This window comes from Urocitellus parryii, chromosome 3, assembly GCF_045843805.1.
Source record: "Urocitellus parryii isolate mUroPar1 chromosome 3, mUroPar1.hap1, whole genome shotgun sequence".
NCBI classification, from domain to species: domain Eukaryota; kingdom Metazoa; phylum Chordata; class Mammalia; order Rodentia; family Sciuridae; genus Urocitellus; species Urocitellus parryii.
Genome location: NC_135533.1, coordinates 157193551 through 157205608, shown reverse-complemented (window position 1 = coordinate 157205608; position 12058 = coordinate 157193551). Strand labels below are relative to the sequence as shown.

General features: G+C 41.4%; 1 protein-coding gene across 1 annotated transcript; it reads right to left on the bottom strand.

Moving 5' to 3' along the window:
• Positions 1–2111: 2111 nt before the first annotated feature.
• Positions 2112–3561, bottom strand: LOC144253510 (nucleoside diphosphate kinase, mitochondrial-like). Its single transcript, XM_077795603.1, has 4 exons — positions 3547–3561; positions 3208–3309; positions 2969–3081; positions 2112–2369 (listed from the first exon to the last, which is right to left on the bottom strand). The coding sequence occupies exons 1-4, from the start codon at positions 3559–3561 to the stop codon at positions 2246–2248; spliced, it is 354 nt and encodes a 117-aa protein (XP_077651729.1). The 3' UTR covers positions 2112–2245.
• Between the last annotated feature and the right edge of the window lie 8497 nt (positions 3562–12058).

Here is a 12058-nt window from a genome sequence, read left to right as displayed (position 1 = left end):
TTTAGGGGGGAAAAACACATATATACACACACACATATATAAATATACAATATATGGTGTATATATACATATGAATATATGATGTACACATTATAGATTGATAAATAGATACACAGAAATGTCCTTTGTATATTCAGCCCTCTGTTATCAGTGAGTTCCACATCCACAGATTCAACCAACTGTGGATGGAAAATATGGGAGGGGAATGGTGTCTGTACTGAACATATACAGACTTGCATTTCTTGTTATTATTTCCAAAATAAAAGAACTATTTGCCTAGCATTTATATTATCTTAGGTACTATAAGTAATCTAGAGATGATTTAAAGTATAAGAGATGGATATGGCTGTGGCTGAAGCAAGAAGATTACTTGGACACAGGAGTTTGAGAGGAGTCTGAGTAACATAGTCAGAACCTGTATTAAAAGGAAAACAAAGGGGCTGGGGCTGAGGCTCAGCGGTAGTGCACTTGCCTAGCATGTGTGAGGCACTGGGTTCGATTTTCAGCACCACATATAAATAAATAAATAAAAATAAAGATCTATCAACAATTTAAAAAAATATATTTAAAAAAAGTGGGGGGGGGGGGCTGGAGATGTGGCTCAAGCGGTAGCGGGCTCGCCTGGCATGCCTGCGCCCGGGGTTTGATCCTCAGCACCACATACCAACAAAGATGTTGTGTCCGCAGAGAACTAAAAAATAAATATTTAAAAAAAAATTCTCTCTCTCTCTCTCAAAATAAATAAATAAATAAATAAACTAGAGAAGTAGACATACAAGGGTTGAAACTTTAAAAAAAAGTATACAGGAGGTCCTTCCCACCGGTGCTGGTAGGCGACCATTCTCCACCGACTCTCAGACTACTGGACTAAGGCCAGTTCGTGGGGCGCTCTGCGTGCGGAGGTACCCGCTTCGCGGACACGCTTTCCCTGTGGTGGATGACCTCGCGAAACTGGGGCCGAAAAGGCGGTGGTGTGCACGCAGGACTGCCCCTGTGCCGGGTGGAGAGCGTCTAGGCACTTCGCCCATGCCATCTGTAGCCGCTCAGAACCTAGACCCTAGGCCTCGGTCGCTCCGTGTCAAGTGGGGAAGTGACAGCCAGGTCGGCCTTCCTGTAACCTGGGCTATAGAGAAGCAACCTCAGGACCCATGGATATGAGCAGCTTGTGGCAACGTGAAGATGTGCAGACGCCAGGTGGGCCCGGTGGCGCTGGCTTTTAATTCCAGCAGCTCAGGAGGAGAGGCAGAAGGATGGCAAGTCTGAGGCCAACCTCTGCAAATTTAGGGAGACTGTCTCTAGAATTTTTTAAAGGTCTGGAATGTAGCTCAGTGGTTGAGCACTTGTTTAGCATGCATGAAGCCCTTAGGTGCAATTGCCAGTGCCAGAAAAACAAAAACAAAAACAAAAAAAACCCTACTGCTGGGCACCTCTTGGTGTTGAATGAAATCAGGCCACTAAGTGGGGGGAACCATGGTCACAGGCTCATTGTGCCTTGTGTGGTCCTAGTCCCTACCTCTCCCTTCCTGCCACTCTCCTTCAGCAGAATCAGACTGGCTAGGCAGAGTTCCGCTAGAATTTCCCCAGATTTCAGCCTGATTCATACAGTCATCAAAGTCAGGGAGCCCCTTCTGTGTGTGCAAGGCAGGAAGCTTCAATTTTATTCTGTTTACTACTTCATAAGGGCATCTTTACTGTCTCAGAAATGGCAGAAGACAAAATGAGCACACCATCCCCATTATAAGCAGTGGATTTTATTTTATTTTTTATTTTTTATTTTTTTTTTAAAGAGAGAGTGAGAGAGAGAGAGGGGGACAGAGAGGGAGAGAGAATTTTTTAACATTTATTTATTTTTTCTTAGTTCTCGGCGGACACTACGTCTTTGTATGTGGTGCTGAGAATCGAACCCGGGCCGCACGCATGCCAGGCAAGCGCTATACCGCTTGAGCCACATCCCCAGCCCCTAAGCAGTGGATTTTAATGTGTCTCCTTTGGAGCAGTTAAGGTAACCTCTGAGGATGCCCAAAGGTTGTCTGGCACTTTGGTACAGAAGGATTTGGTCCAATCTTGTGCTGACTTAGGATACAGAAAGGCACATAGAGTTGGGCCTCAAACTCCCTTGGGCTGTGGTGGGGAAGAAAGTGAGCAAGAAAGTGGCTTGGGGGAGACAGGATGGGTGTGGCTTGAGTTGTTGACCAAAGCAGTTGGTCCTGGGTGATTGCTGGGGCACTGAGGGCAGCACAAGCCCTCAAGCTGGGTAGCTGCTGCTGTAGTGGCCCCCATCTGCCCAGTTCACCAGCTCGATGCTCTGGAACCATAGCTGGATCTCTCTCTGGGCCCCTTCCACTGAGTCACTGGCTTGGATGATGTTCCTGTGCCAGGTGACAAGTAGCTTAGTCTCCAGTGTGCATCCGAGGGCCCTAGGGTCAATCTGCTGCTCCCCTGCACCCACAGGAGCAAGTAGGTGACTGCAGAAGGAAAAGGAAAAATAGGAGCCAGAAAACTGCCAGGCCAGCCTCTTGGGGCCAGCCCAAACCCTGATTTTTGGGAGCCTTCTTTCCCCACCAGTGTCCCACACCAGCCCTTCAGGGTATCTGGCAGGACAGATAACACACAACACAGAGTACAGTCAAAACAACAAACAATGAGAATGTGTCATTATCAATAAGTGCATGGAAGGGCAGGGAAAGAAGTTGTTCTAGTCAGTTTTATTCATGATGTCCCACTGTCAAGCCTCTTTGGCTTCACCCCCCCACCAAGGGTGGGGAAAGCTCTGTCACATTTCTGTGACTAAGCGACTCAGCACCCAGCCGCTTCAGCACCCAGCCAGGGAGTGACCCAGTTATGTGCAAGGTTGGTCGCCCACCCAGCAAGAAACCCAAGCCTTGGGATCTGCCTTCAAAGCATGCTGTTGCTGGAATGGCCCTCCTCACCCCACAGCAGGCAACCCAGTGTATCAGGCTCCCAGTACCTGCTGATGTGGATGCTGAAGTCCCCCTGGATGGTCCCAGGGGCAGCCTCAGTGGAGTCACTGTGTCCTATCATGGCCCTTGAGGCGCGGACCACATTGTACTCTTCCCAGACCTGCAGTACAGAGCTACAAGTTGGGGAGAAGTGAGGAGCACCAAGAGCCCAGGGCTCAATCCTTTCCCTGTGCTTGGTGGAAGGACACACCCACATTGCACATCCTCCACCCTGGTCCTGTCGTACCATTGCCACCACGGGCCCAGAGCTCATGTAGCTGATGAGGGCTGGGTAAAAGGGCTTCCTCTGTAGGTCCTGGTAATGCTCAGCAAGGATGCTCTCAGGTGCCTGGGTAACATGGGAGAAGGGTAAGAGGAGTCCCTAAAGATGAGCCCCCCCCCACCCCAAAACTGGTGTCCTGACCTCAGGGCACATTGCAGTTAATACCTACATAGGCTGGCATCCCAGACAGATACCTCCCCACACCTGCAAATACCAAGCCAGAAAACCCCCATGACACTGGACTGAGCTGTGAATGGCCAAGAAGCACCCCTAGTACCTCAAACACTACAAGGGCTCTGATACCTGCAGCATCTTCATGCCAACCAGCTTGAAGCTCCGCCTCTCAAAGCGCTGGATCACAGTTCCGATGAGCTGCCGCTGTACCCCATCTGGCTTCACTGCAACCAGGGTGCTCTCCTGGGTCCAGGAGGGCCCTCCTTTAAAAGTGGGGAAGTTTAGGGTTGCCATTGCCTCACCCTTTCACATCTCCCCAACCTGAGTTCCTGCCTGGGCCCAGACAGCACTAGGCTTCAGAGTGCCTTTATGCAGGGCAGCTCTAGAAGGAACAAGCACAGCACCCCCAAACATGAGCTGCCTTCTAGCACTGCCTGCCAGGGGTACCCAAGGCAGCATGTCCCCACAGGCTTCTCCCACACAGTGGCAAAAACTGCCCAAGACTGGTGCAGTGGTGTACACCTGTAATCCTAACAGCTCAGGAGGCTGAGGCAGGAGGTTTGTGAGTTCAAAGCCAGCCCCAGCAATTTAGTAAGACCCTCTCTCAAAAAAAAAAATTTAAAAAGGGCTGAGGATGGGGGCTGGGGATGTGGCTCAAGCGGTGGTGCGCTCACCTGGCATGCATGTGGCCCGGGTTCGATCCTCAGCACTACATACAAACAAAGATATTGTGTCCGCTGAAAACTAAAAAAGAATAAATATTAAAATTCTCAAAAAAAATATAAAAGTATACAGGAGAATATGGGTAGGTTACATGCAAGTACTATGCCATTTTTTTATTTTTAATATTTATTTATTTATTTTTAGTTTTTGGCGGACACAACATCTTTGTTTGTATGTGGTGCTGAGGATCGAACCCGGGCCACACGCATGCCAGGCGAGTGCACTACCGCTTGAGCCACATCCCCAGCCCCCTATGCCATTTTATATAAGGAAACTGAGCATCTTTAGATCTTGGTGTCCAAGGAGGATCCTGAAACCAATACCCTGTGGATATCAAGGGATAACTGAATATGAACATATATATTTTAAAAGTATAATTATCTTTAATCATAGATGACATGATCATGTACATGGAAAGTCCTAAGGAATTTATATTCATGAACTCTTTATCTTTTGCTGGTGCTGGAGATCGAACCCAGGGCCTTGAGCATGCTAAGAATTTGCTCTACCACTGAGTTACACCCATAGCCCAATGGAACTGAAATTTTCACAAAGTGTCAAGGTAATTCAGCGAGGAAGAGAATCATCTTTTTAACAGATGGTGCCAGAACAACAGGATGTACATGGAGACAAATGAACTTCGATCTATGTCACACAAAGAAATCAGTTCAAAATACACCATAGATATGCATATAAGAGATAAATCAACAGAACTTTTAAAATTAAACATAGGAGAAAATCTTCCTTTCACTGGGGAAGCAAAAGTTTCTTTGGGTATTAAAATCTCAAGACACCAGACATAAAATTTCTCTTCAAAAGACACTATTGAGAAAATGAATAACACAATTGACAGTAGGAAAAGGTATTTTTGATGAATGTATCTGAAAAAGACTTATTCAAAATGTATGTAATAACTTAATAACTTGCAAATTAATAAAATATGACAACCATGTGAAAACATGGGCACTATTAGTCATCAGGAAATGCAAACCAAAAATACAATGGATATTACTCCTCTCCTGTCAGAATGATTAAAATTTAAAAGGCTGATCATATCAAGTGTTGGGGAGGGTGTGGAGCAGCTAGAATCATGATATATTACTGAAGGAAATACAAAAGTTTCAGTACTTTGGAAAATTCTTGGAAGTTTGTTATAAAGTTAAATATATGTACCTATCTTGTGACCCAGCAAGTCCACCCCTAGATATTATCTAAAAGAAATGAAACTTATGTGTATAAAAAGAACTTGCACAAATGCTCATAGCAGCTTTCTTAAAAAAAAAAAACAAAAAAAAAAAAACAGAAAAAAAATTCAGAAAAAACAGAATGTCCATGGATAAAAGAATGGACATGAAAACTGTGTAGACATGAAATGAGATACAACATAGCAATAAAAACAAATGAGACATACTAAACTACACTTTGGATGATTCTTATAAATGTTATATTAACCATAAAAGGCCTGTTTTAGTCAGTTTTTTCACTGCTATGACTAAAGGACGCCACCAGCACAATTGTAGAGGAGGAAAAGTTTATTTGAGGGCTCACAGTTTCAGAGGTCTTGGTCCATAGAAGGCTGGCTCCAATACTTGGGGCTTGAGGTGAGGCAAAACATCATGGAAGAAGAATGTGGGGGCTGGGGATGTGGCTCAAGCGGTAGTGCGCTCGCCTGGCATGCTTGCGGCCGGGTTCGATCCTCAGCACCACGTACAAACAGAGATGTTGTGTACGCCGAAAAAAAACTAAAATGAATAAATAAATTCTCTCTCTCTCTCCCCCTCTCCTCTCTCCAAAAAAAAAAAAAAAAAAAAAAAAAAAAAAAGAATGTGGCAGAAGGAAGCAGCTCATATGGTGATAAGAAAACAGAAAGAGTCTCCACTCTCAAGATACAGAATATATACCCCTCCGCCACGCCCCCATTCCCACCTCCTTCAGCCACACCCTACCACTTCAGTTAATCCTTATAAGGGGATTAATTCACTGATTGGATTAAGACTCTTATAACCCAATCATTTCTCCTCTGAACCTTCTTATATTGTCTCACATGTGAGCTTTTGGGGGACACCTCACATCTAAACCACAACAAGGACAGACACAAAAGAGTCCATACTGTTGAGTTCTGTTTGTTAGAAGTTCCAGAATGAGTGAAATGAAACTATGGAGTAGAAATTGGAACAGTGCCTGTGAAGAATGGAGCATACTGGCACTCTCTGTAGAATAGAATGTTCATAGCTTAATTGTATATGCCAGTGGTTTACATGTACAAAATACATGTGACTGTACAATGCATTCTTAGAGATACATTCTAAGACTTCCAGGTAATCTTGGGTACTACTAAATCCTATATATACTTTGCGTATGTGCCTATGTGCCTCTGATAAAGTTTAAATTTTAAATTAGGCACGGTAAGAGATTATCAAAAATAGTTAAAAATAAAATAGAATAATTATACCAATATACAGTGGTGTTATGTAAATGATTTGGTGTCACTCCTTTCAGTTTTCTTGTTGTAAACTTCCTATAGGTTCAAAGCTTTCTGCCATGAATGGTTTTCTGTTTTTGTCTTCCACCCACACAGTAATGGTATTTTCTTTTTTTAAAATTGGGGATTGAACCAGGAGCAGTTTACTACTGAGTACATCACTAGTCCCCTTTTATTTTTGAGATAGGGTCTCACTAAGTAAATGAGGTATTGCTAAATTGCAGAAGCTGGCCTTAAGCTTGTGATCCTCTTGCCTCAGCCTCCTGAGTTGCTTAGATTACAGGCATGCATCACTGTGATCAGCCTCTTTTCATCTTAACTCAGTACTAACCACACACTGTAGCTGTAACTGTCTCAGTTTTAGGTACAACAGTAAAAACTAGCACAAAGTTACTTTTCTTTCTTCACAATTTCATGCTTAGATTTGTTCTTATCATAGATCTTAGCAATATCAACAGGCATTTTTTTTCTTTTTCAGAAATTTCACTTTTCACTAAAAGGAACAAAGGAAGCAATTTACAACTTCTCTTTGGCATATCCCAATTGACAGTATCTCTATTTTTGTGTTTGGGGACCATTATTAATAAAATAAGGATTACTTGAGAACAAGTACAAAGGGATGGTTCATCCTGAGAGATACAGAATGGGGCGGTGCTATATTTCTGGTACTCAAAATGCTATGTAATTTAAGAATCTTATATTGTTTATTTATGGAATTTTTTAATATAGTATTTTCAGTCTACAGTTGAGCATAGGTAACTGAAACCATAGAAAGAGAAACTTCAGATATGGGGATGCAACTACATTAGGGTCTGTATATTTCATTATAGTAAATCTAACCTCAACAACAAAAAGAATGGAAGGAAACCCACAAAGGCTCTACTCTTTCTAAAGGCTGAAGTACAAGGAGCCCTGGAGCACCACACTCAGGGGCTCATCCTCCTGGCTAAATTGGAAGGGTCTCTGAAGTGTCCATGCTAATCACATAGGTCACAGACCCATCAGCAGGGCAGAAGGTAGACCTTTCTGGAAAATGACCATTAGACCTCTGAAAAGGCACCAAAGGATACAGCTCTGCATTTTGAAGGAAATTTCTGTCAAGACAGTAAAATGGCTGGCTAAATAGCAAAGCCCTGCTGCTCCTGATTCTGACTCAGATGCTCTGAAGAATGACTCTCATGCAAGTCCAAGCACAAAGAACACAGGCAGCTAAGAGGCTAATAGTTCTTGGAGAGTGACTATCAACCCTTCTGTGCTGCCTGTGCCTGCTTCTTGTTACCCCTGGCTCTAGGGAGCTACAGGGCTCACATTAACCTGAAACATCTGAGAGACAAAGTCCAATCCAATGTCCTTTGGGTGACCACTTTCTCTGGGCCTCGAAGTTCAAATGCATCCATACAAGTAAGGGGATTTCCCTTGGGTAAGTCTTGTCCATCTGTGAATTGAGCTTATTCCTGCTTTATTATCCTTGGGAATTCTTTCATCATATGATGGGCTCTCAGCAAAGTTTGCTTCCCCCACTCTGGTTGAAAAGGCAGCCTGGGCCCTGTTAAGGACCCAATCCATAGGAAAGTTAAAATTATTTGGAAATATATGTATTAAAGTCAGTATATGCATCACATAAGTAGAGCAAAAGGAAAAAAAAACTGTGTGATCATCTCAATACAGAAAAAGCATTTGACAAAACTCAATACTTTTTCAAGACAGAGATACTCAATAATAGGATGCTTCTTCAAAATACTAAAGCTCATACATGAAAAACCCACAGTCAACATCATATTTCATTCTGAAAGTCTAAAATCTGTTCCCTTAAGACAGGGGACAAAACAAGGATGCACATTTCTGCCACATCTATTCCAACATAGTGCTTGATATGGTTTAGATATGAAGAGCCTCCCAAAGGCTCATGTATAAGACAATGCAAGAAAGTTTAGAGGTGAAATGATTGGGTTATAAAAGCTATAATCTATTCAGAGGTAAATGTAGGCAAGTGGGGAGTGCCTAGAGGAGATAGATGTCTGGGGGTATGCCTTTGGGGTTTATATTTTGTCCCTGGTGAGCAGAACTCTGTTTTCTGATTGTCATGGTCTGAGCTGTTTTCCCCCTCCACTCTCTTCTGCCAAGATGTTCTGCCTCACCTGCGGCCCAGAGCAAAGATATGGGCCATCTGAAACCTCTGAAACCGTGAGCTTCCTCTTCTAAAATTGTTCTCATTAGGTCTTTTGGTCATAGAAGCAAAAAAGCTGACTAAAACAGTACTAGAAGTTGTAGCCAAAATAATTATGCAAGAAAAGGAGTTCCAAAATGGAAAGAAAGAAGTAAAAATCTTTGTTCATAGATGTTATGAACTTACCTAGAAAACCATGAAGTTCCTCGAAAGCATTGTTAAAACTACTACGTTGGGGTGGTGGTGCCCCACTGTGATCCCAGTGAATTGGGAGGCTGAGGCAGGAGGATTACAAGTTTGAGGCCAGCCTCAGCAATTTAGCGAGGCCCTAAGCAATTTAGCAAGACCCTGTCTCAAAATAAAACATAAAAAGAGCTGGGGAATGTAAATCAGTGGTAAATTGCCCTGAGTTAAATCCCCACTACCACCCTACCCCCTGAATTGCTAAAAGGAATAAAAGAAAACCTAAATAAGCTAGGCATGGTGGTGTACATCTGTAATCCCAGCTGCCTGGGAGGCTGAGGCAGGAGGATAGTGAGTTCAAAGCCAGCCTCAGACTTAGCAAGGCACCTAGCAACTCAGTGAGACCTTGTCTCTAAATAAAATATAAAAAAGGGCTGGGAATGTGGTTCAGTGTTAAGCACACCTGGGTTCAACCCTCAGTATTGAAAGAAAGAAAGAAAGGAAGAAAGAAAACCTAAATAAAAGGAAAAGACATAAAATAAAACCTGAAAATAAAAGACTAAAATAATATTCCCCCAGAGCTAGAAGAGCATCATACATAGGGTCTCATGCATACTAGGCAAGTGTTCTACCACTGAGCTCATCCCAGCCCAGTATTGTTAAGATATCAATACTATCCAAAGTGACCTAAGATTCAATGAATTATTATTAAAATATCCATGGTGATTTTGCAGAGATAGAAAAACCTATCCTGAAATTCATATGGAATCTCAAGGGACCCCTAATAGTCAAAACAATCTCAAAAAGGAGCAAACTTGAAGGTCTCATACTTCCTTTTTTGAAAGCATACTACCAAGCAACAGTAATCAAAACATTGTGGTAATGGCATAAAGACAAACATATAGCCAGAAATAGTGGTGCATTCCAGCTACTCCAGAGATCAACCTGGGCAACTAAGTGAGACTGTATCTCAGAATAAACAAAGGGCTGGGCATGTAGCTCAGTGGTAAAGGGCCCCTGAGTTCAATCTCCAGTACAAAAGATAAAAATAAAAAAATAAAAAGACACATAAACTGATGGAACTAATAGAAAGTCTAGAAATAAACTCTCACATATAATTTTTTTTTTTTTGGTACCAGGGATTGAATCCAGGGGCACTTAACCACTGAGCCACATCTCCATCCCTTTTTATTTTTTATTTTGAGGCAGGGTCTCTCCAAGTTGCTTAGAGCCTCTCTAAATTGCTGAGGCTGGCATTGAACTTGTGATCCTCCTGCCTCAGCTTCCCAAGCTGCTAGGATTACAGGAGTGTGCCATCATGCCCAGCATATATTATTTTTTAAAAAATTTATTATTTAGGTGTAGTTGGACACAATACCTTTATTTATTTATTTTTATGTAGTGCTGAGGATCTAACCCAAGGCCTCACACATGCTAGGTTGAGCGCTTTACCACTGAGCTACAACCCCAGCCCTAGCTTATATGATTTTTAAAAAAATATTTATTTAAATTATTATTTTTTGTTGATAGATTCTTATTTTATTTATTTATATGTGATGCTGAGAATTGAACCCAATGCCTCACACATGCCAAGGAAGTATGCTACAGCTGAGCCCTAGCCCCAGCCCCATGTATGATTTTTGACAAGGGTACCAAAATCATTCAATGGGGAAAGGACAGTCTTTATAACAAATGGTGCTGGAAGAATTGAATGTTCACATGCAAAAGAACAAAGCCAGATCCTTAGCAAACAGAATATTAATTCAAAATGGATCAGAGACATAAATGTAAAACCTAAAACTATAAAACTCTTAGAAGAAATTCATAGGGCAAAATCTTCACAATATTGGATTTGGCAGTGATTTCTAGGCTGTAACATCAAAAGTATAGCAACTAAAGCAGCATGTAGACAAATTTGACTTTGTAAAATTTTTAAAATTCTGTGTTTCAAAGGAAACTATCAATAGGATGAAAGGCAATCTATGGAATGGGAGAAATATTAGCAAAATATATATCTATGTTTATATATATCTATATGCATATGAATCTCTAGAATATCTAAAAAAACTTTTACAACTTAAAAATAAACAAAAGCTCAACTAAAAATAGGAATGACTTAAATAGACTTTTCTCCAGTGAAGACATACAAATGGACAATAACATTTGACTATCACTAATGACTATCACTAGTCATTTAGGGAAATGCAAATTAAAACCACTATGAGATACCACATAATATCTATCAGTATGGCTAGTGTTGAAAAACCCAGAAAATAACCAAGTGTTGGGGAGAATGTGGAGAAACTGGAACCCTTGTGCATTGTTGGTGGGAATGTAAAATGATGCAACCACTATGGAAAACATTTTGGTGGTTCCTCAAAGAGTGATATAGATCCTATGTACATATATGAATATGCCACAGTTGATCTTACCATTGTGTATATCCATAGGAAATTAATTTAAAAATATAACTATGGGTAAATGGCAGAAAGATCAATAGAGGGAAGGGAGCAAGAAGAGAGCGGGAATAGGGAAGGGGAGGGAGAGGTACTGGGATCTGAATTACAACAAGATATATTATACAATATTACATATATTGTATAATTATGTTAAAATGGATTCCACTGTCATGTATAATTAAAAAGAACCAATAAAAGTAAATAAATAAAATAAGAAAAGGGGAAAAAGTGATACAGAATTACCATATGATCCGGAAATTCCACTCTTTTGGGGAAATACTTAAAAAGAATTGAAACCAAGGACTCAAAACAGAATTTTGTACAACAATATTCACAGCAGCATTATTCACAATTGCCAAAAGATGGAAACAATACCAAGTGTCCATGGAGAGATGAATAAATAAACAAAATGTATATATACACAACAGCTTTTAAAAAGTAAAATTCCAACACATGTTACAACATGAGTGCACCCTGGAAACATTATACTAAGTGAAATATGAGAGCCACAAATATTTTGAGCCCACATATGTGAGGTACCTACAGTAGTCAAATTCATAGAGATAGAATGTAAAATGTGGATGCAAGGGGTTGGGGGTGAGGTGGATGAGAGCTAGTTTTAAAGAC